The sequence below is a fragment of the Lepidochelys kempii genome, chromosome 12 (genome assembly GCF_965140265.1).
Source record: "Lepidochelys kempii isolate rLepKem1 chromosome 12, rLepKem1.hap2, whole genome shotgun sequence".
Classification (NCBI taxonomy): Eukaryota; Metazoa; Chordata; order Testudines; family Cheloniidae; genus Lepidochelys; species Lepidochelys kempii.
Genome location: NC_133267.1, coordinates 1,849,801 through 1,874,941, shown reverse-complemented (window position 1 = coordinate 1,874,941; position 25,141 = coordinate 1,849,801). Strand labels below are relative to the sequence as shown.

The 25,141-nt window shown below is 45.6% G+C and overlaps 2 protein-coding genes across 5 annotated transcripts in view; one reads left to right on the top strand and one right to left on the bottom strand.

Moving 5' to 3' along the window:
* Positions 1-245: 245 nt before the first annotated feature.
* The window catches only part of LOC140896496 (uncharacterized), a 191,129-nt gene continuing 166,233 nt past the window's right edge, over positions 246-25,141 (top strand). Inside the window, exon 1 of the mRNA XM_073308421.1 lies at positions 246-341. Coding sequence (XP_073164522.1) covers positions 246-341 — 96 coding nt within the window. The remainder of the gene's footprint in view (positions 342-25,141) is intronic.
* The window catches only part of GLG1 (golgi glycoprotein 1), a 177,459-nt gene continuing 152,998 nt past the window's right edge, over positions 681-25,141 (bottom strand). For 2 of the 4 annotated variants that reach the window (XM_073307096.1, XM_073307097.1), the window contains 9 exons: positions 24,604-24,696; positions 20,587-20,724; positions 18,611-18,734; positions 18,071-18,213; positions 17,663-17,764; positions 6,252-6,359; positions 5,407-5,527; positions 3,472-3,578; positions 681-968 (listed from right to left, as the gene is read on the bottom strand). In XM_073307096.1, the coding sequence (XP_073163197.1) occupies positions 801-968; positions 3,472-3,578; positions 5,407-5,527; positions 6,252-6,359; positions 17,663-17,764; positions 18,071-18,213; positions 18,611-18,734; positions 20,587-20,724; positions 24,604-24,696 (1,104 nt within the window). In that variant the 3' untranslated portion in view covers positions 681-800. The remainder of the gene's footprint in view (positions 969-3,471; positions 3,579-5,406; positions 5,528-6,251; positions 6,360-17,662; positions 17,765-18,070; positions 18,214-18,610; positions 18,735-20,586; positions 20,725-24,603; positions 24,697-25,141) is intronic. The other 2 variants (XM_073307099.1, XM_073307098.1) reach the window with 2 other exon arrangements.

The following is a 25,141-nucleotide window of genomic DNA, read 5'->3' as shown; positions in this document are numbered from 1 at the left end:
GGGTATGTACAGTGCAGCTGTCAATGCATTACACTGACTGGCTCTTCTATGCATAACTTCCACACCCTTTCCCTAGCCTAATCAAATATATGCTATATGGCTCAAATGGCATATCAGACCACTGGAGTTTTTGATCCTGGCCAGTATTTTATTTTATCCTGTGAGTGGCAGAGGAAAACGGGAATTGGAGGGCATCATCTTCCCAAACAAAAAACCCACAGTAACAAAAACAGGACATTCGGAGGATGACTCCACTGACTGACATTCTTAGCACTCTGAAACTATGCCCTGAAGATGCTTGGAATAGGATGAGCAAGATGTCCGAAACAAGGCCAACTGCGGTGAGTGATGCAATTTACCTTCTAATTTCCTACCTCAATTTTACCCAGCTGCAGAGCATGAATACGTCCCAGTAAGAAACTGCCTAACTCATAGGATTGGTACTTATATTTTTTTCTTCCTTTAAAAATTTACTTAAAAACTGCTTGAGCTGCAGGTCATATCAGTCTGATTTGGTGACGGCAGGTCCAACAATACAATAAAGAGACTCATCTACAGGCGGGTAACAGGAGTCCGCTAACAAAGGGGTAACAAAAGCTGCTGGCTACGCCGACTCTTTCTTAAGGTGGTGAAGATGCCATGGATGAGATCCAAGATGGGAAAACTGAGCCGACACCTGCTGCTGTTCCAATTCTTTTTTATTCTCCTCTCCCAAGAGGGGGCGGGTGGGCAGACTATACAGAGGAGGGCTGTACAAATTGGGTACTGGGCAGGCATTTCTTCAGCAGGCAACCCAGGCTCTACCTGTCCTTGAGCTCTCGTGTCACCCGCTTGGTGATGCGTCCGCACAGGAGGCCAATCAGGAAGAGTACACAGATGCCGACTGTGATAACAGACAGGATATAGTTCTTGGACGGAGAAGTCATCACTTGCATAGCAAGGTCAGAAAAGCCTTCTGCTGGGGCAACCTAGGGGGCAAGGCAAAAAACATAATTAACCGGACTTCAGTTTCCACATCAGTCTTTGCAGAGAAACTAACGACATGTAGAACGATGTTATTTTACGAGCTGGATAAGGACACTTGTAAATTCCCCATTTGCCTCCTGTAAGCATCCAGCATGTTCTCTTTTTATAACTGAACTTTCCCTGGTACACAATTATGTAACACGCATGAGCTGGGACATACAAATAGGCCTGTAGGAGATGGACTTCATCAACTGGGACACAAAGCTCTAAAGCTCCTAAATGCCCAAAAGACATCCCAGCTCCTCCTCTAGCTCTCTCCAGCACCCTGCCTTTCCATTCACATCACCCCTCCCACTGTCATAGCTCTTCCTCTGTTGGCACCTTTTGCCCTGCTTGTGAACTAGTCCCGAGGGGCACTGAGAGCAGTTTGATTTCAGTGTTATTAGGCAAGTAATCCAGATGCTGAGAAAGGGGTTGTATAAATAACTTAATGGTCCTTGTGATAGGGTGGACTAGGCCCAGAGGCCTCCTGCTGGAGGCCTCAGGGCCCTGCCACTCTCATACCAGATAAGGAGCAATGAAGAAGTCCTCCAAGCAGGCTAGAGTGGTTGCAAGGGAAGCAGCCAATCAGGGCCCAGGAGGGCAGTATAAAAAGGAGCTAGAGAGCCAGACCAGAGAGTGCAGTTCCTCGCTAGAGCTAGAGGAGCATGAATGGTGTGGCTGGCTGAAGGAATTGCAGCACAATGGACAGCCCAGAGCTAGTCAGGACTAGGGAGCATGGAAGAGCTACTGGGTTTGAGCTTAGAGGAGCCTTGAGCTAAGGGCAGGATATCAGTGACAGCTGGGCCCTGAGTAGTGGGTGGGCCCAGATTTCCCCCCAGAGGCCACTGGGGAAGAGCCTACAATTGGACATCAGTAAACCCTCAGAAGGGGACTGAACTTTCAGGAGCCCAGCTGAAGACTGGGGCCAACACAGACTAAGAGGGCAAAACCAGTGCCTCCAGGGTAGAAGGCCTGGGGTTAGGGTCTGATGGCAGCGCTGGGACTGGTTTAAAGACTGCGAACACATCCAACCATTACAGTCCTTTCCATTTTACTGAATTAAGGTCAAAACTTTGTTCTTTACTTGGCTTGGTGTGCATGGGACTCTGAATTCAGCCTGACATATACAATACATGCTGCAGTACTTAGGCACAGCAAGATCAGAATGGAACAAAGCAGAAGCCTGAACTCTACATTACCACCTCATTTATTAAGTGAACCCTATTTTGTATTTGTTAAACCATTTGATCTGCAGAAAGACTGTCCTTTCCCACTGTTCTGCTTGACAGAGGCATAACAGTTGATTGCATTCACTCAGTCACTTCACAGGACTGAGGCACATCTGTTCTTTAGCCTTCCCATGGTTGAAAGCACAATCCCCACCTTGCCCTCCTGCCAGTTCCTTCACAAGACACTAACGGTCTGAATCACAAGAACCATGTCTCAGTCTCCGAACATGGGTTCCCGAACTGTGGACTGTGAAACAGCCCCGGGTGGTCCGCCAGCGCGACTGCATTCTCTACTCAAGCTCTTAGTAAATCTTTAACTCCATGTGACTCATGTAATCTAAGTAAAAACTATATGAGTGTAACGTGTTGAGCTGTATATGTTGGAGAGAGAGTATAGGGAAAAACTATTTTTAAAAAAGCAAGCTGCAATGTGTCAAGTTTAATTCTCGTGAGTACAACATTGTGACATGGATTGATATATTTTTTGAAAACAAGAAGGGTGCACTGATGGAGAAGATAATGAAAGCTCCAGACCACCTACAACTACGCAAAATGAGCCAGCCAAAAAAATAAATTAAGTGGTAGGAAAATATGATGACACACACGAAGTCTGGATTCTCCTTTACTGGATCAGAGGAGTAGCCATTGCTTCAGCGTGTTATAATATAACTGTTATTTTATATTTTTATTTACAATATTTTATTCTTTTCTAATTAACAGAGAGGAGAATTGGGTCTTTCACACTGAAAAATTGAAAACACAATATAGTGTTCAAAGTTGCACAATTATTTTGTTTTAAAAAAAACCACAATGTGTTTAAGAATTTTGTTAACATTGTGGTGTTGCTTCTTGTTCAGTTTTCCACACTGTGCACGTGTCCAGTGTGTTTCCCTCTTTGAACACAACACTTTGCTCTCAACATTTTTTAATGTGTTTTTAAATTGTAGTTTTACTAAAATGCTTGGTTTCAAAGACCCTGAAGCATTTCTTTGAGTGCATATTGCTAGGAATTTCTATCGTTACAATTAATTTACATTAAAAGAAAACATGTACATTTTTTATTTCCAGTGTTATAGTTTATATGTACGTGTAATAATTAAAATAAATATATTTTCCTCAAAAAGCATTAATAGTGGGTCACAGTGCCTATTGCAGTGGCACAAGTGGGCTTCGGGGAAAAGTTTGGGGGGAACCAAAAGCCAGGTGGCGTTTAGAGCCCATCCTGCATCCTCACCTTCGCAGCATAGCTCCACATTTCAATCCGATCATTAAGGCGTTTCTTACATTCGGGTTGTAACCTCACACGCTTGTCTTCCAAAGCTTCCATTAGGCAAGACATCTCTGCAAAATGGAGAACATGGTATCACAACACACACAAACTGGCCCCAGGGAAAGGTCACAATACAGAGTGCTTGGGAGGTGCATTCCAATTCCTCCGAACATTGGTTGGCTGTTTACAAAGTTGTACAGCCAAGCCATCCATCAAACTTCCTCTGAATCAGTGTTGGGAAATTTAACCCAAGACTGGTTTGAAAGGAAACCTCTGTTTAACCCTCAGAGCTAGCAGCCCAGCTAAGGTCTCACTTCAGATATTTAAGTGGCAAGGAACGCTGACCTATGGAGGGGGATTAAAGGGTTAACTTTAGGTATCCAAGGCTTAAGCTCAGCTGAACTGACAGGATATTTAGGATTCACAGAGCAGCTCACTAAAATTATTTTAAGAATGCTAAATCCTGTGTGTCTTCTCCAAGAACTTAGAGGAAGTTCAACACAAAACAAGGATCTGCCTGGGGTCTGTGCAGACTGTGGCCTTGTCTACACTACAGGGGAATGCCATAAGAACGGCCATACTGGGTCAGACCAAAGGTCCATGCAGCCCAGTATCCTGTCTGTCGACAGTGGCCAATGCCAGGTGCCCCAGAGGGAGAGAACCTAACAGGTAATGATCAAGTGATCTCTCTCCTGCTATCCATCTCCACCCTCTGACAAACAGAGGCTAGGGACACCATTCCTTACCCATCCTGGCTAACAGCCATTAATGGACTTAGCCTCCATGAATTTATCCAGTTCTCTTTTAAACCCTGTTATAGTCTTAGTCTTCACAACCTCCTCAGGCAAGGAATTCCACAGGTTGACTGTGCACTGAGTGAAGAAGAACTTCCTTTTATTTGTTTTAAACCTAATTCCCATTAATTTCATTTGGTGGCCCCTCGTTCTTATATTATGGGAACAAGTAAATAACTTTTCCTTATTCACTTTCTCCAGACCACTCATGATTTTATAGACCTCTATCACATCCCCCTTTAGTCTCTTTTCCAAGCTGAAAAGTCCTAGCCTCTTTAATCTCTCCTCATATGGGACCCATTCCAAACCCCTAATCATTTTAGTTGCCCTTTTCTGAACCTTTTCCAATGCCAGTATATCTTTTTTGATCTAAGTCAATCTAAGCTACGCAATTTGAATTACATGAATAGCATAACCCAAGTTGACGTAGCTTATATCTACTTACCGCGGGGTACACACTATATGATGTCGATGGGGGATGCTCTCTCGTCGACTCCCCTTACTCTTCTCGTTCTGATGGAGTACAGGAGTCAACGGGAGAGCGATCTGCGGTCGATCTAGCGGGTCTTCACTAGACCCGTTAAATCAACTGCCAATGTGTCAATCCCCTGGGTAAGTGTAGACAAGCCCTGTGTCAGGTGTCCCATCTGCACTAGACAGAGTAACATATATTTAGAAAAGTGGTTTACTTCAAGCACTATCAGGTCCATCCTTTGTTGAGGAGAAATGTGAAGGAACATCAAAGATACCTGGTACCAAGGAGGGTATGCGGCAGTACGTTTTTAACTTATTTCTCATTCTGTAGCAGAAATTAACATTATTCCAAGAAAAATAGTATGTTAATTTCAAACTGCATTAGAAAGAACAGAACTAGCTTAACGTTTACCAGGCCATGTAAGGAAAGATTTCCAAGCTAAGAAGCCAAGCACAGAGAGGAAGGACACCCATATACTATACAAGTGGCAGTATTCCTCGTTCACCAGCCACGACAACTGGAAGCAATATCTACTGTTTAAGAGGACCTCAAGTCATTCAAGAAAGATCCCAGTTTTAGGTCACTCCAGGAGCTGGGAGATCTCACACAGTCTGACATGCCAACACTTACGACGTCCTCTTCCGGGTGGGATGGCTGCACAGTGGTGTTTGATGTCTAGGGCACAGGCTGTGTGAAGCACTGGATCAACGAATATGTCTGCTTTGCTCTCCTTCAGCATGTTGAGCACCTCCTGTGGAGGGAAGGTTATTACACTGCTACTCTGAAACCTACACATTACAGGTACACATTAAAAGAGGGAAAAGAAAGCAACACAAACCATACTGGTTAATAGTTCCTAGAGCTACCTAACCTTCTTAAAAAAGGGATCACAGAGTACAATGCTGCTGCTGGATAAGTGAACTGAAGCTGTTCCAGGGTGGATCAGCAGTCCTGCTTTATGGATCAGCATAATTCCATTAATTAAATAGATACACACACTAATCTATAACACTAAGTCAAATAATTTGGCATGACTAACAGGTCAGGAATAAGGTGAGGTGATAGATCTATGGGGGTAGTTTACAAAGCTCCTTGCCAGATCCAGTGCCAATCTGTGCCCAAGAGGCCTAGGGTTGAAGTAAGAGTGGGAGGCAGCTCAGCACTGAGGTACCCTGGGAGTGTGTGAGGAGGGAATCCAGGACTGGAATAGTAAGGCATACTTCTTACTGGGATTACTGTTCCCTGGCAGGGAGGGATATCTCAGAGCCAGGACTGAAATGGTCGAGGATGTTGCAGGTCAGGATGAGGTGCACTGGCTCAGCTGTGCACAGAAGTGTACATAGCTCTGGCTTCACACTGTTCCTAGTCTGTGCCTTGTAACGAATCATGTTTGTTCATCTGACACTTGAGGAGTAATTGTCCTTTAAGGCCCATTTGGTTTGGGAGACGCACCATTTCCTTTTTTTTTTTTTTACCTTTTTACACATCTCAGGTTTAATTTTGAGCAGGTTAACTTTCAGGCACTCCTCCACCTGCCCCGTTTGTTCCTGGGCTGCTGCTTCTTCTGCACACAACCTGGAGATCTGTTTGGGGGGAAAATCCCGATTTCAACATGAATGAAATAAAGTAGGAACCAGATTTGTTTTTCAAGGCGTTTGCATGCTGCCATGTTAGTGCAGGATTATATACAATGGCTGGGGGGCAAGCCTTGAGCTGTGTTATCATCCATCCCTCACTTGGAGCCCTGAATTTCTGAAGTAAAAAAAGCTGCACACAGACAAATACAGCCACTATTTTAAAACTATTTATTTAGCGATTAACAGATTTACCAATCCTTGCCATGGAAATATCAGAAACAAAACAGTGATCTTTACAACGGAGAGTTTTTGTTTAAAGAGACACACAGGAACACAGTCACCAGCTCTCTCTGTTTAACAGGCGTCCCCCTATTACAGCGTGAGCAGTGTTATAACATCCATACACATTTTTCCTAGGAACTGAGCGAATCTCAGATTACACACATTTAACAGACCAGGTGTGTCAAATGTTCATATTAAAAAAATATTGGACAGGTGTGCTGGTTTGTTTGGCAGGTGAAAGTACTCTGAGTACTGAATATCTAAGTATTTGTCCTCTGTCTACTTTGCTGGGTATATAATTGGTGTGTTCATTTTTCCATAACAACCACTTCCCTTTTTTTTTGGAACCATTTCTCTATAGTTGGGCTATTTTTCTCTCAGTAGCCCAGCATCTACAAGCAGATAAGAAATTAATTCTTCATTTCCTCTTGTGTGACCGTTTCAGCTGGGAAGCCCCAGGAGGATTACCAAAGGATCATTTGGTAATAAATATCCAACCATTTTGTGATATTTGGTTACGAACTGCACCCCAATAATCTCTGACTGGACATGTCCACTGCATATGGATAAAATCTCCTCTATCACCACAACATTGCCAACATCCATCCCCATGCAATCTCTCTATTTTTTAACCTGACAGGTGTGAAGCACCATCTCAGAAATCTTCTCTATCATGCTACACACTAATGCTGCTGATCCTTTTCCAGATCAAAGTTCATTCCTCAGGGTAATTTGTCTACCCAGATTCTTTTCTCAGCATGTCATATATGGCCCTTTTTTTGTCATCTGCAAAAATTGATAATTTAGTAATCCTTTTTTTGTTTCCTAATTCATCAGACACCATCACTTCTATTAAAGTTAGCTTTCTATAGAAAAAGCTTTTCTAGGAAGTTGAGAAACGATGCCTAACTTGAAAGTACTAGTGCCATCGGAGAGTGGACGAATCAAAGTTAGTTTTGATTTCTAAATAAGTTAGAAACATTTCTTCAGTGAATAACTGGCCAACTGTAGGCATTCCACGGTTCTCCCAACTGTTAAAGCCCTTTGGTTTGTAATTTGAATTCAGATCTGGATAATTTGCAATGGGTGTCACTAGTGAGGGGAAAAAACAAAAGAACACTTTATCTGCAGTTTTATCCCAAACCCACAGAGTAGCCTTTGCTAAAGGATGTGTATACGTGATTGGAGAGCATGATATTTCTTAACACCTTATGGTAGCCTAACAGTGTTTACACAGCCACAATTTTCTTGTTCGTTCAAGACCTAGTAATACAGCTGCATTTAAGGGCAAACCCTGTGGTCAGATTTTGCTGGACCTGCTGGAGAAGGCAGAGAGAAATATTTGCAGTGTGCCCTGAAACAGAACTTTTGGTTAATTCATTCTTGTTTAAAGAAACCAACAAAGATGTATCTTCTCAAAAATATGCTTGCTAGGTTTGCAATCCATAAGAGAAATGGACTTCGATTTTGGGGTATACTAAGAAATGAGTGCTGTTGTCCAAATGTAACGTACACAGATAACTTCACAAAAAACAAAGTTATTCCCCTGTACAGTAATGCTTTGAGATGTGTTATCGTTCTGTGTAATTTCACCATATGCTCCATGTGCTTGAGACCAGAAGATTTTTTGTTAGCAGTATCCATTGGTCTGTGCCCTGCCCCTACTCATGGTCTCAGCCAAGGGCATCAGGGGAGATGCAGACCGACCGTCTCTTCAGTTACTCCTCTACAGTGACTACCCTTAAGATAAGAATCAAAAGCAGAGGGGAAGGAGGGTGGGTGGTGGACTACAGAGAGGGACCACACACCTTGAAGAACTCCAGTTACAGAGCCAGAAGAGTACCCACAAGTCACCTACTACAGGACAGGCCCAACAAAGAAAATAACAGAACGCCACTAGCCATCACCTTCAGCCCCCAACTAAAACCTCTCCAACGCATCATAAAGGATCTACAACCTATCCTGAAGGACGACCCATCACTCATGGGAGACAGGCCAGTCCTTGCTTACAGGTGGCTGTGTTGGTGAGTATCTGAGTGTTTGTTTGTTTGTTGTGAGTATCTGAGTGTTTGTTTGTATCTGAGTGTTTGTTGTGAGGACAGTTTGACAGTGTGCTTGATTGGTTGTTTGAAAAGGGTGGGAACTGGGAGTGCTTTGTTCCAGGTGAACCTTAAGTGGACCTGACTGTATAAAAAGCCAGTCAGCTGAGAACCAGCTGAGCAGCTAAGAGAAGGAGTTTGCCTGGGAGTTCACCTGGGGAGAGCCCACTGAGGCTTACATCTTGCCGGATTCTCTGAAGATCACGAAAGCTTATGCTCAAATAAATTGGTAAGTATCTAAGGTGCCACAAGTACTCCTTTTCTTTTTGAGTAATTACTACAACTCCTGACGAAGCTCGTAGAAGGAAGGTAATATGGATGGGGGGTGTTCAGCTGTTGTGACCTGCACTGGATGTGCTATGTTTGTCTTTCTTCCACAGGACAGAAGCGACTTTGTCTGTACAAAGTACAAGCTGGTCTCCATATTGGAAGAGAAGGTTCAAGGTCTGGAGCAACAGGTATCGACCCTGCATTGCATAAGAGAAACTGAAGATTTCCTGGACAGAAGTCAGGATATGCTTCTACGGGCACAAGGTTCTGAAGAGTCAGAGCAGGCTGCACATCGGGGACAGGAGGATGGTGAAGAAATTTGGCATCATGTGACCTCCAGAAAAAAAAAGGGGAATGTCCATGTATCAGCAACGCAGATACAGGTAAGTAACCGTTTTCATGTTCTCTCCACAGGTACTAATGCGGAGAGTGGACCAGATGATACGTCTGAGGGAAGGGAGCAGAAGGAGGATCCGCTGACTGGAAGGCATGAGATGCACTGTCCTAGGGTTGGGGGTTCCACGACCACCACTCCCAAGAGAAAGAGGCGGGTGGTGGTGGTCGGGGACTCTCTCCTCAGGGGGACTGAGTCATTTATCTGCCGCCCCGACCGGGAAAACCGAGAAGTCTGCTGCTTGCCAGGAGCTAAGATTCGCGATGTGATGGAGAGACTGCCAAGACTCATCAAGCCCCCGATCGCTACCCCTTCCTGCTTCTTCACGTGGGCACCAATGATACTGCCAAGAGTGACCTTGAGCGGATCACTGCGGACTACGTGGTTCTGGGAAGAAGGATAAAGGAGTTTGAGGCGCAAGTGGTGTTCTCGTCCACCCTCCCCGTGGAAGGAAAAGGCCGGGGTAGAGATCGTTGAATCGTGGAAGTCGACGAATGGCTACGCAGGTGGTGTCGGAGAGAAGGTTTTGGATTCTTTGACCATGGGATGGTGTTCCAAGAAGGAGTGCTAGGCAGAGATGGGCTCCACCTAACGAAGAGAGGGAAAAGCATCTTCGCAAGCCGGCTGGCTAACCTAGTGAGGAAGGCTTTAAACTAGGTTCACCGGGGGAAAGGAGACCAAAGCCCTGAGGTAAGTGGGGAAGTGGGATACCGGGAGGAAGCACGAGCAGGAGCGTGTGAGAGGGGAGGGCTCCTGCCTCACATTGAGAAAGAGGGGCGATCAGCGAGTTACCTCAAGTGCCTGTACACAAATGCACGAAGCCTGGGAAACAAGCAGTGAGAACTGGAAGTCCTGGCAAAGTTAAGGAATTATGATGTGATTGGAATAACAGACTTGGTGGGATAACTCACATGACTGGAGTACTGTCATGGATGGATATAAGCTGTTCAGGAAGGACAGGCAGGGCAGAAAAGGTGGGGGAGTTGCACTGTATGTAAGAGAGCAGTATGACTGCTCAGAGCTCAAGTATGAAACTGCAGAAAAACCTGAGAGTCTCGGGATTAAGTGTGAGCAACAAGGGTGATGTAGTGGTGGGAGTCTACTATAAACCATTGGACCAGAGGATGAGGTGGACGAGGCTTTCTTCCAGCAACTCGCAGAAGTTACTAGATCGCAGGCCCTGGTTCTCATGGGAGACTTCAATCACCCTGATATCTACTGGGAGAGCAATACAGTGGTGCACAGACAATCCAGGACGTTTTTGGAAAATGTAGGGGACAATTTCCTGGTGCAAGTGCTGGAGGAACCAATGAGGGCTAGAGCTCTTCTTGTTCTGCTGCTCACAAACCGGGAAGAATTAGTAGGGAAAGCAAAAATGGATGGGAACCTGGGAGGCTGTGACCATGAGATGGTCGAGTTCAGGATCCTGACACAAGGAAGAAAGGAAAGCAGCAGAATATGGACCCTGGACTTCAGAAAAGCAGACTTTGACTCCCTCAGGGAACTGATGGGCAAGATCCCCTGGAAGAATAACATGAGGGGGAAAGGAGTCCAGGAGAGCTGGCTGTATTTTAAAGAATCCTTATTGAGGTTACAGGGACAAACCATCCCGATGTGTCAAAAGAATAGTAAATATGGCAGGCGACCAGCTTGGCTTAACAGTGAAATCCTTGCTGATCTTAAACACAAAAAAGAAGCTTACAAGAAGTGGAAGATTGGACAGATGACCAGGGATGAGTATGCAAATATTGCTCGGGCATGCAGGAGTGAAATCAGGAAGGCCAAATAACACCTGGAGTTGCAGCTAGCAAGAGAGGTTAAGAGTGACAAAAAGGGTTTCTTCAGGTATATTAGCAACAAGAAGAAAGCCAAGGAAAGTGTGGGCCCCTTACTGAATGAAGGAGGCAACCCAGTGACAGAGGATGTGGAAAAAGCTAATGTACTCAATGCTTTTTTTGCCTCTGTCTTCAGGAACAAGGTCAGCTCCCAGACTACTGCACTGGGTAGCAAGCATGGGGAGGAGGTGACCAGCCCTCTGTGGAGAAAGAAGTGGTTCGGGACTATTTAGAAAAACAGGATGTGCACAAGTCCATGGGGCCAGATGCGTTGCATCCGAGAGTGCTAAAGGAGTTGGCAGATGTGATTGCAGAGCCATTGGTCATTATCTTTGAAAACTCATGGCAATCGGGGGTGGTCCTGGAAGACTGGAAAAAGGCTAATGTAGTGCCCATCTTTCAAAAAGGGAAGAAGGCGTTACCTGGGGAACTACAGGCCAGTCAGCCTCACCTCAGTCCCTGGAAAAATCATGGAGCAGTTCCTCAAAGAATCAATTCTGAAGCACTTAGAGGAGAGGAAAGTGATCAGGAACAGTCAGCATGCATTCACCAAGGGCATTCACCTGACTAATCTAATTGCCTTCTATGACGAGGTAACTGGTTCTGTGGATGAAGGGAAAGCGGTGGACGTGTTGTTCCTTGACTTTAGCAAAGCTTTTGACACGGTCTCCCACAGTATTCTTGCCAGCAAGTTAAAGAAGTATGGGCTGGATGAATGGACTATAAGGTGGATAGAAAGTTGGCTAGATTGTCGGGCTCAACGGGTAGTCATCAATGGCTCCATATCTAGTTGGCAGCTGGTATCAAGTGGAATGCCCCAAGGGTCAGTCCTGGGGCCGGTTTTGTTCAATATCTTCATAAATGGAGGATGCTGTGGATTGCACCCTCAGCAAGTTTGCAGATGACACTAAAGTGGGAGGAGTGGTAGATACGCTGGAGGGTAGGGATAGGATACAGAGGGCCCTAGACAAATTGGAGGACTGGGCCAAAAGAAATCTGATGAGGTTCAACAAGGACAAGTGCAGAGTCCTGCACTTAGGACGGAAGAATCCCATGCACCGCTACAGACTAGGGAATCATAGAATCATAGAATATCAGGGTTGGAAGGGACCCCTGAAGGTCATCTAGTCCAACCCCCTGCTCGAAGCAGGACCAATTCCCAGTTAAATCATCCCAGCCAGGGCTTTGTCAAGCCTGACCTTAAAAACCTCTAAGGAAGGAGATTCCACCACCTCCCTAGGTAACACATTCCAGTGTTTCACCACCCTCTTAGTGAAAAAGTTTTTCCTAATATCCAATCTAAACCTCCCCCACTGCAACTTGAGACCATTACTCCTCGTTCTGACCGAATGGCTCGGCAGCAGTTCTGCAGAAAAGGACCTGGGGTTACAGTGGACGAGAAGCTGGATATGAGTCAACAGTGTGCCCTTGTTGCCAAGAAGGCCAATGGCATTTTGGGATGTATAAGTCGGGGCATTGCCAGTAGATCGAGGGACGTGATCGTTCCCCTCTATTCGACACTGGTGAGGCCTCATCTGGAGTACTGTGTCCAGTTTTGGGCCCCACACTACAAGAAGGAAGTGGAAAAACTGGAAAGAGTCCAGCGGAGGGCAACAAAAATGATTAGGGGACTGGAACACATGAGTTATGAGGAGAGGCTGAGGGAACTGGGGATATTTAGTTTGTGGAAGAGAAGAATGAGGGGGGACTTGATAGCTGCTTTCAACTACCTGAAAGGGGGTTCCAAAGAGGATGGCTCTAGACTGTTCTCAGTGGTAGCAGATGACAGAACAAGGAGTAATGGTCTCAAGTTGCAGTGGGGGAGATTTAGGTTGGATATTAGGAAAAACTTTTTCACTGGGAAGGTGGTGAAACACTGGAATACGTTACCTAGGGAGGTGGTGGAATCTCCTTCCTTAGAAGTTTTTAAGGTCAGGCTTGACAAAGCCCTGGCTGGGATGATTTAATTGGGGATCGGTCCTGCTTTGAGCAGGGGGTTGGACTAGATGGCCTCCTGTGGTCCCTTCCAACCCTGATATTCTATGATTCTATGATACAGAGAGCCCTCCAACCTGAAGCAAATACTCACCAGCAACCACACACCAGAACCACTAACCTAGGAACCTATCCTTGCAACAAAGCCCGTTGCCAGCTGTGTCCACATATCTGTTCAGGGGACACCATCATTGGGCCTAGTCACATGAGCCACACTATCAGAGGCTCGTTCACCTGCACATCTACCAACGTGATATATGCCATCATGTGCCAGCAATGCCCCTCTGCTATGTACATTGGTCAAACTGGACAGTCTCTACGTAAAAGAATAAATGGACACAAATCAGGCGTCAAGAATTATAACGTTCAAAAACCAGTTGGAGAACACTTCAATCTCTCTGGTCACTCGATTACAGACCTAAAAGTGTCAATTCTTCAACAAAAAAAACCTTCAAAAACAGACTCCAACGAGAGACTGCTGAATTGGAATTAATTTGCAAACTGGATACAATTAACTTAGGCTTGAATAGAGACTGGGAGTGGATGGGTCATTACACAAAATAAAACTATTTCCCCATGTTTATTCCCCCCCCACTGTTCCTCAGACATTCTTGTCAACTGCCCGAAATGGCCCACCTTGATTATCACTATAAAAGGTTTTTCCCCCCCAAGCTCTCCTGCTGGTAATAGCTCACCTTACCTGATCACTCTCATTACAGTGTGTATGGTAACACCCATTGTTTCATGTTCTCTATGTATATAAATCTTCCCACTGTATTTTCCACTGCATGCATCCGATGAAGTGAGCTGTAGCTTACAAAAGTTTACGCTCAAATAAATTTGCTAGTCTCTAAGGTGCAACAAGTCCTCCTTTTCTTTTTGCGAATACAGACTAACACGGCTGCTACTCTGAAATCAGTTACTGTACAGGATAAGTAAACTTTTTCTTCAAGTGATGATTCCTTTGTTTATTCCACTCGAGGTGAGTCACAAGCAATATGCACAGAGGTGGTGGGTACAAGGACCCCTACCATACGACTGATTGAAGGACACCTTTACTAAAGGAAACATCCATTGTTGAAGTCTGCACCAGGGCATAATCTTGCAAACTTACAAGAGGGCCTCCACGTTGCTGCCCTACTTATCTAAAGATGACAGAGGTCTTGCAGGGAAGCTACAGAGGTTACCTGACCTAGCTGAGTGTATCCTAACCCCTTGCCTGGCATGGGTTTCAATCAATTCATAGCAAAGCAGAATGCAGCCCAAAATTCATTTAGAAAGTCTCTGCGAGGAGACGGCTTTTCCTCTCATTTCTCCAGTGAAGGAGACAAAAAGTTTAGGGGAATGAAATTAGGGCCAAAGTCTCCTTGTGACTGCACCCTATGGAAGACTGTGTAGGGAGAGACTCTGCCATAAGGGCTGCCTGTTCTCCCACTCCTTGCCAAGGTGATGGCAACAAGGGCAACTTGCATGGATAAATGACTGAAGAACATGAGGCTACAGGACTCAATTGGGGATTCAGATAGGACTAAACTGAGGTCTCACGCCAGGGATGGTTTCAGCACCAGAGAAACACCTCATATTGGGACCGGATGGGCAAAGATGGTATAGTTGTACATCCAGGGGTGACAGGCACTATCATCGGGGGGGAGGGATAGCTCAGTGGTTTGAGCATTGGCCTGCTAAACCCAGGGTTGTGAGTTCAATTCTTGAGGGGACCATTTAGGGATCGGTCCTGCTTTGAGCAGGGGGTTGGACTAGATGACCTCCAGAGGTCCCTTCCGACCCTGATATTCTATGATTCTATGATCTGCCAACTGTACCCTTAAGGAGCTGGCGATAATCCTGATATCCTCAGGGAGGGGAAACAGCCCAATAAAAGGGGGATCCGGGAACTTTCCAGGGATACCTGATGACATTGTTACCATTTGGAAAATCTCTTCCATTTTGCTGTGTAGCACTTCCTTGAGAGTCTATCTGAAGTTCCTAGCATGATTTCCGTGAGGACAACCAGCCATCCAAGTAGGGGAACAATGACTTGCCCTGACGACAGATATGCCACCACAACCAATAATACCTTCATGAACCTCCTTGACACTCCCAAGGGGCTGAATGAGAACAGCACTTAGTACCGGTCTAGACCAACAGTAAACCTTAAGAACCTCCTTTGTGCAGGGATGCTACACTTGGAGGGGATAGGAGTTTCCCGAGGCAATACAAGCAGGTGTTATGGCTGTTGCTGACTGGGAAGGCCCAGAGACACACCACACATTTCTTAAAACCTGGGGCCCTGGGCATAGTATAAAGGGGGTGGGAGAGAACCCCAAAAGTTCTTTAAAGAGCTTATCTAAAACTAACTTAGTAAAGAAAAACTATTTACAGCTAAGAAAAGGAAATGCTAGGTAACCTGCGGATATTAGAGGGGTTCTGTCTCAGAGCACAGGTGATAGAACAGAACTGAAAAGCGCTGGGGCGGGCTGCCTTATCTCCTTGGAAGGGAGCACAGAAAGGTGTAGGACACAAGAACGGACCTCCGGACCCTGCTAAAAAATATCATCCAGCCTCAAGCAGATGCACATCTCAAGTGGATTACACATAGGGGCCTCACTAGGAGACAATCATCCAAGAAAAACTATTTCTACAGTAAGAGGCTATAGAGAGAAAGAATGACAGATAATCTGAATGTGCACCGCAAAACTTTCAACACAAGGCGGGCCCAAATTTGGAAAACTCATAATCTTATAAAAACATTGTCTTCATTTGAAGACAACTGTGGCAATCACAGCTTACTTGCTTACTCTTTACAGAGAGAAAATACTCTTCTAGTAACTATGTCTCAAAGAGCCTGGCAGTTCCAATAATTCTTTTAATCTCGCTCACTAAGGCAGGCTTACCTTATGAGTTGTTACAAAGGTGGCCTGCTTGGAATGTACTCAACACGTCCTATGCAGCAAGAGAAGGTCAGTGAACGGATTAAGAATGACCTCTACATGTTGTGCTATTAGGGTTGCCAACTTCCTAATCGCACAAAACTGAACACCCTAGCCCTGCCCCTTCCCTGAGGCCCTGCCCCCTGCTCACTACATTCCCCCTCCCTTGGTGGCTCGCTCTCCCCCACCCTCACTCACATTCACTGGGCTGGGGGGACAGAAGGGGGTTAGGGCTCTGGGGTGGGGCCGGGGATGAGGGGTTCAGGGTGCAGGAGGGGGCTGCGGGTTGAGGCAGAGGGGTTCAGGGTGTGGCTCTGGGCTGGGATGCAGGAGGAGGTGAGGACTCCGTCTGGAAGTGCAGGCTCTGGGGTGCAGGGTGGGGGGCGCTCAGGGGGCTGGGGCAGGGGCGCAGGCTTACCTTGGGTGGCTCCTGGTCAGCGGCACAGTGGGGCTAAGGCAGACCTTGCCTGTCCTGACTCTGCGCGGAAGTGGCCAGCAGGTCTGGCTCCAAGGCAGAGGTGTGGAAGGCAGTACTGCACGCTGCTCTCGCCCATAGGCACTGCCCCCGCAACTCCCATTGGCCATGATTCCTGGCCAACAGGAGTTCGAAGCTGGTGCTTGGGCAGCACACGGAGCTCCGTGGGCGCCCCCATGTAAGAGCCGGACCTGCTGGCCGCTTCTGGGGTGCAGTGTGGAGCCATGACAGGTAGGGACTAGCCTGCCTTAGGTCCTCTGACTGGACTTTTAACGGCCCAGTTGACGGTGCTGACTGGAGCCACCAGGGTCCCTTTTCGACCGGGTGCTGTACAATTTAACCCTAAAATCTCCACGGACCCGTATATTCATCCTTTAAGACATCTAAGGACTAGCTCACAGTTCCCGTCTCTCCTCCTCTCCCTCCACCTTGCCAGCAGTGCCACCTCCCAGTTTTAGAGACATTCCTATTTCTCTCCAATGGCGCAAGGGCTCCTCTTATGCTCCTCAGCCAGCCAGCCTGTTCAAAACGACAACCCTACTGACCCCAATGCCTACTACTGCTGCTCTGAGATGCCCATGTCAAAGAGGCATGAGCCGGGGAAGAAAAATGGCACAATCACAGCTCTAGCATGAAACACGTCATTCATGAGCCATTGCTTAAGCTGACATGGAAACTACAAAGCAGATTTCAGCTACTCTGGTTCACTTACGATTGATGGGCAACTCAAAAGGATACATTAACTTGTCTGCTTTGCACAAGTGATGATGATGATTTGTACTTCTAGAGTATATCAGTGTCAATATGCATACCAGAGGCAAAGCCTGACTTAGAAATACTGATTGTGCAGAAGAATACAAATCTTTTGTTCTAGGCACAAGTTGCAGACAGAGAGCCTGGAACTAGCTCTGAGTAGTTAAGCTGCCTTGTCAAAAGGGTTCATTTTGTTAGAAAGGGGTGAAACTGAGTGTGAAGCTGCTGAGAAGAGCTTTCAACTGAACTAAGGGGCACAGTGGTCACATCTCCTACCTCATCAGAACAGTGCATCTGCAGCTGGGGATCTAGCCGGTAATCAAGAGCAGATTCCTGGATTATTACTCGGATCTGATCCTCGCAGTCTGGAGACAGACGCTATCAAGAGGAGAAAGATAGCAATTAGCCAACCAAATACTGAGCTTGATTTTTGCAAGTCAGATGTCTTGGCACCTTTAATAATAGGGTTAAATGCATTTAAGATGTTTATTCTATAGTGAAGGCTAAGAGATAATGAAGGTTAAATTGTGAGTGCAAAGCACATGGACTCTTATTCGTAGGTCGCCCCAGATTACACACATATACACTGCGAGTGAGTCTAATTTACTAGGACGGAGGGTTAATCAGAGTTGCTGCGCATGTTTCTATGCGGATCATATTTACACATTTACCTTCCTCACTCACCTGGTCTGCATATTTCAACTTGAGGCAGGAGACAACCTGCCCCTCCAACTCTGCATCATCCTTAGCTGTACTCAGAATATTTTGGCAAAATTTGGGGATGTCTTGTTTGCAGGCCTTTCTGAGCACTGGATTCAGGCGGTAATCTAACCAAGAGAGGAAAGATGGAAAGGAACTGCATTAGAATTTACACACTACTGGAAAAAAAGATGTGTCAACAAGGTGACAGAGCTCCAAAGAGAATCTGTAGGAGGAATTCCTTCTGGGTGACACTGTCTTCCAGCAGTTTAAAAGAGTTAAATTGTGACTTCTTACTTCGAAGAAATTGACCACATAGTAACAAGCCTAGGGAGTAAGTGAAACCAATAATCACATGACACTCAGTAACTAGGGTGGAGAGACTGTTTGTTCTTAGATTCTGGGTGAAGGGGAATTAAATGAAGGGAAGCTGTCTGCAGTTAAGGCTGTGCAGATCACTTCTCAGCCCAGGCAGGGAACTAGCTTCTTCCCCTGGATAAAAAAGTGAAGTGGAGGCCATGGTACCTGTGTTCTGGGTGATCTGTCGCTTGGTGATCATTTGTTTACATTTAGGGTCCATCACCTCACTGTTCTTATTCTGTTTCAGACACTGCAACATGTTCTTCGAATCTGCTTCAGAGCAAAACCTCTGCAAAGGGAAAGCCAGGTTTTATAGCATATGAAACGTCAAGCATTCACAAGGGAGACTAAATATCTGTCTGCCCAAGCCAAAGAGGGACCATGACTGACTCTCCCTCCCAATACCCACCACCAACAGCAATTCCTCTCACACTCTGCTTTGGCAGGGGAGAGAAAGGAGGGGAACATCATTTTATGCAGCACTGTCTGAATAGCTCCTAGCAACCGAGAATCATAGAAAATCAGGATTGGAAGGGACCTCAGGTGGTCATCTAGTCCAACGCCCTGCTCAAAGCAGGACCAACCCCCAATTAAATCATCCCAGCCAGGGCTTTGTCAAGCCTGACTTTAAAAATATCTCATGAAGGAGATTCCACCACCTCCCTAGGTAACGCATTCCAGTGCTTCACCACCTCCTAGTGAAAAAGTTTTTCCTAATATCCAACCTAAAAAATATGGAGAGCTAGAAGGGACCTTGAAAGGTCATCCAGTCCAGTCCCCTGCCTTCACAGCAGGACCAAGTACTGTCTCTTATTTTTGCCCCAGATCCCTAAATGGCCCCCTCAAGGATTGAACTCACAACCCTGGGTTTAGCAGGTCAATGCTCAAACTACTGAGCTATCCCTCCTCCGAGGTCCCAGGCTGCAGCTTGCTGCTCTATGTCAGTACCACCAAGCAAAGCCAGACGCCCCTTTACTTCCCCATTCACAGTATTCTCATTCCACATTTTGGTGCAAAACTTCCATTATGTTTTTCTGGGTCTCATATACATCTTTTTCCTTTCTCCCTATTTGCTCCAGAAACAGGAATAAATGGAATCTGGTGATCGTACCTACAAGTCACTGCCCTGTGCCACAGGTGTGGTGCAGGACACCAGAACACTAAGGCAGTACTCAGTGCAATTTATGGAGCACTGGAGAGCTGCATGTAGTGCACAGTGATAAAATTGTCCATCTAGATCAATGGATTGACAAACACTCTGCAGACTAATCACTGCTCTGCTGGATCCTGCTCTTACAGGGAGGGTCTCTACTTCTAGGAGCTTCTGTGGTGTGGTAACCTTCCGCTAGCCTTGATTATGCTACAGATTTTTTTTTAAAAGCCTGGGTCCATTACCAGCTCTACAGTCAGACATTGAGCCTCAGCCATAAATGGAGCCAGGTTACTTTTTTTTATTAACTCTCCATGTTAACTCAGTGCCCTGGGCTCCTCCAGCTATCCAGCAAAGTGTTTATTAGTGTTTAATGTTGTCTCCTGACTACAAGGTGTCAGCATTCTGATCTTGAGGGTGGTTTAATCTTGCATGCGGCCAGAGCAGCTATATGATTTTGCCTTATCTGTCACTTGATAAAAGTCTGTATTAGCGGTGAACTGAAAGAGTTACATCAATCTGTGTTCTTGACAACTTCTTGTCCTTTGACAGAAACGGATCCAGTGCAGAAGCAGGACAGACGAGATCCAAGTTCTATCAAAAACTCCAGCACATCAACCCCCTTTCTCCTCCAACACCAGCTGATACTCCAGGCAAAAGATTTGCTTGTACCCCAGCCTGGCATTTGGAGGCAGGGAGTGCATTTGAAAGAGGAGATCCCTGAAAGAACACTCATGCTGATTCAAGGTGATAAGTAAAAAAAAAAGACCCAGTTATGTTGTGTAAAAAAAAGCAGCACGGTCCGAAGCAGCCATTTTGGAAATAAATCATCGTAGAGAATGCGGAACTTGGGTTTTATTTTATTTTAAATAAAACCAACCCTTTCCCCCCAAGCCTTGTGTCAAGTATGAATATGCTGAGAGTTCTAGGTGAATTAACGTTCCTTGTGGTCTCAAATCCATCCTCTCACTGGTCAGCCTGCTACTGTTACCTTGATCATTTGTTTGCAGACCCTCATGAGTGTGTAATCTAGTTCTGGATCCATCATCTCATTCTCCTGCAGTTTAAACACTTTCTGGTGACAGCGGTTGCTCAGACGCTTCTTGTTTTCCTTCAAACACTCAATAATCTGCAGCAAGACAGTGTGACAACAGTTGAGAAAGGCACACCGCTTGTAAAAATCCTCCCCTCATACTTGGTCAAGAAATACTTTTGGTGTTCCCCTGTGGGCTCATTTTCAAGTATCTGTACTTGTTAAATCCTAGGCATCAGAGGCTGGAATCCTTCCCCCCCCCCCCCGACATACACACACAAAAAATCATTAATGTTGTACTGTAGACCAGATTGTATTCAGCTAGCCACTTGTTAGTTTTAGTCAGATGGTCATGACACCTTCCTACTCAACTAGATTTACAAAATCCCTCACTTTGGCACGGTACAAAGGGATAAACCAATTGTCACATTGTGCTCTGATGTTAGGCAGAAAAAGCTGGACACTGAAATGCTCTAATCCTCACAAAAGTTGGAAAATACTCCAAAATGCAAGTCTAATGCTGTGTGTTAGTGAGACAAGGATGTTTTTCAAAAACAGGCTGTGTGCAGTGAAAACTGACATGTAAATAGTTAAAAGAAAAGGAGTACTTGCGGCACCTTAGAGACTAACAAATTTATTTGAGCATAAGCTTTCGTGAGCTACAGTTCACTTCATCAGATGCATGCAGTAGAAAATACATTGGGGAGATTTTATATACACAGAGAACATGAAATAATGGGTGTTACCATACACACTGTAACGAGAGTGATCAGGTAAGGTGAGCTATTGCCAGCAGGAGAGCGCCGGGGGGGACGGACGGGGGGGGACGGGACGACACGGACACACCTTTTGTAGTGATAATCAAGATGGGTTATTTCCAGCAGTTGACAAGAATGGAACGGTAGCGGGGGGGAAATAAACATGGGGAAATAGTTTTACTTTGTGTAATGACCCATCCACTCCCAGTCTTTATTCAAGCCTGGGTTAATGGTGTCCAGTTTGCAAATTAATTCCAATTCAGCAGTCTCTCATTGGAGTCTGTTTTTGAAGGTTTCTTTGTTGAAGAATTGCCACTTTTAGGTCTGTAATCGAGTGATCAGAGAGACTGAAGTGTTCTCCGACTGGTTTTTGAATATTATAATTCTCGACGTCTGATTTGTGTCCATTTATTCTTTTACGTAGAGACTGTCCAGTTTGGCCAATGTACATGGCAGAGGGGCACTGCTGGCACATGATGGCATATATCACATTGATAGATGTGCCGGTGAACGAACCTCTGATAGTGTGGGGTCGTCCTTCAGGATAGGTTGTAGATCCTTGATGATGCTTTGGCACCCTGACAGCAGGATTGTTTGGCTATAAAGACTCCCTCGTCAGGCCCTACGCTACCAGCACTCCCAGCTATCTTCGAGACACCTCTGACTTCCTGAGGAAACTACAGTCCATCAGTGATCTTCCTGAAAACACCATCCTGGCCACTACGGATGTAGAAGCCCCCTACACCAACATTCCACACAAAGATGGACTACAAGCCGTCAGGAACAGTATCCCCGATAATGTCACAGCTAACCTGGTGGCTGAACTCTGTGACTTTGTCCTCACCCATAACTATTTCACATTTGGGGACAATGTATACCTTCAAATCAGAGGCACTGCTATGGCTACCCACATGGCCCCACAGTATGCCAACATTTTTATGGCTGACTTAGAACAACGCTTCCTCGGCTCTCGTCCCCTAACGCCCCTACTCTACTTGCGCTACATTGATGACATCTTCATCATCTGGACCCATGGAAAAGCAGCCCTTGAGGAATTCCACCATGATTTCAACAATTTCCATCCCACCATCAACCTCAGCCTGGACCAGTCCACACAAGAGATCCACTTCCTGGATACTACAATGCTAATAAGCAATGGTCACATAACCACCACCCTATACTGGAAACCTACTGACCACCATGCCTACCTACATGCCTCCAGCTTTCACCCAGACCACACCACTCGATCCATTGTCTACAGCCAAGCTCTACGATACAACCGCATTTGCTCCAACCCCTCAGACAGAGACAAACACCTACAAGATCTCTATGATTCTAAGATCTCTATCAAGGGTTCTTACAACTACAATATCCACCTGCTGAAGTGAAGAAACAGATTGACAGAGCCAGAAGAGTACCCAGAAGTCACCTACTACAGGACAGGCCCAACAAAGAAAATAACAGAACGCCACTAGCCGTCACCTTCAGCCCCAACTAAAACCTCTCCAACACATCATCAAGGATCTACAACCTATCTTGAAGGATGACCCATCACTCTCACAGATTGTGGGAGACAGGCCATTCCTTGCTTACAGACAGCCCCCCAACCTGAAGCAAATACTCACCAGCAACCACACAACACACAACAGAACCACTAACCCAGGAACCTATCCTTGCAACAAAGCCCATTGCCAACTGTGTCCACATATATATTCAGGGGACACCATCATAGGACCTAATCACATTAGCCACACTATCAGAAGCTCGTTCACCTGCACATCTACCAATGTGATATATGCCATCATGTGCCAGCAATGCCCCTCTGCCATGTACATTGGCCAAACTGGACAGTATCTATGTAAAAGAATAAATGGACACAAATCAGATGTCAAGAATTATAACATTCAAAAACCAGTCGGAGATCACTTCAATCTTTCTGATCACTCGATTACAGACCTAAAAGTGGCAATTCTTCAACAAAAAAACCTTCAAAAACAGACTCCAGTGAGAGACTGCTGAATTGGAATTAATTTGCAAACTGGACACCATTAACTTAGGCTTGAATAAAGACTGGGAGTGGATGTGTCATTACACAAAGTAAAACTACTTCCCCTTGTTTATTTCCCCGCTCCCTACTGTTCCTCACATGTTCTTGTCAACTGCTGGAAATGGCCCACCTTGATTATCACTATAAAAGGGTCCCCCCCCGCTGGTAATAGCTCACCTTACCTGATCACTCTCGTTACAGTGTGTATGGTAATACCCATTGTTTCATGTTCTCTGTGTATTGTGACAAAGTTCCTGCTCTACCTTGCATCCTATGAAGTGAGCTGTAGCTCACAAAAGCTCATGCTCAAATAAATTGGTTAGTCTCTAAGGTGCCACAAGTACTCCTTTTCTTTTTGCTCTACCTTGGTGGGTCTTGTGCCTATTGGCAGATTTGCTCGCCTTCGAGCTTCACGGCAGCCCTCAGCTTGGCCGTTTTTCTGCACCCACAGTCCAGGTCGACTCCTCCTGTGTCTGACCAGGAGTTGGGAGGATTTGGGGGGAATCTGGCTTCCAGCCCAGGGCCCTGTGCAATGCAGCTGTCTAGAGTGCCTCCTGGAACAGCTGTGCGACAGCTACAACTCCATGGGCTACTTCCCCATGGCCTCCTCCCAACACCTTCTTTATCCTCACCATAGGAACTTCCTCCTGGTGTCTGATAATGCTTGTTCTCCTCAGTCCACGTTCTCACTCTCAGCTCCTAGTGCCTCTTACTCCCAGCTCCTCACACGCACACCACAAACTGAAGTGAGCTCCTTTTAAAAATCCAGGTGCCCTGATTAGCCTGCCTTAATTGATTCTAGCAGCTTCTTGATTGGCTGCAGGTGTTCTAATCAGCCTGTCTTAATGGTCTCCAGAAGGTTCCTGATTGTTCTGGAACCTTCCCTGTTACCTTACACAGGGAAAAGGGACCTACTTAGCCTGGGGCTAATATATCTACTTTCTATTACTCTCCTATAGCGATCTGGCCCGACCATGTCACAGTATACAAAATCTTCCCACTATATTTTCCACAGCATGCATCCGATGAAGTGAGCTGTAGCTCACGAAAACTTATGCTCAAATAAAGTTGCTAGTCTTTAAGGTGCCACAAGTACTCCTTTTCTTTTTGCGGATACAGACTAACATGGCTGCTACTCTGAAACCTGTAAATAGTTAAGAAGCTCATCACCTGTGCATTGCCATAGGGCACATTCGGGCAATTGTTCTTGATATCACTCTTACAAGCTTCATACAGCTCTGGTTCAAGTCGAATATCCTCAGTCTGTAAGATAAGTAGACCCAGGAAAACAAGCAGTTAGCTAACTCAATCAGAAAGTCAATTTGTGTTTTATCCAGGGACTACAGCATATTCACAACAGCAGACAAAGGAGGCACTGGAGTATCACAAAAGAGAAGTCTTTAGTGCTTAGAAGTTAATGATCTAGTGAGTAAGAATGATCAGTGCTGAAAAAGTCACTGAGTTGTCACATGTCTAGGTACTATCTTGAATGCATATCCCACTCTGGGTACTTTTCACTGGCTACCTTTCCTTGCAGGACTGACAATATCTGGCTCCCTTGTCCCACTCACAGACGTCTGTCACTTATGTATATTCACCAGCTTCATTTTCCACACTTACCTGATTGTGTGTTTGAATGATCCTGGTCAGGGCAAGTGGTGAAAGCCAGTGAATAATCAGTTTTGCAAATCTATGCAGCAGATCAAGA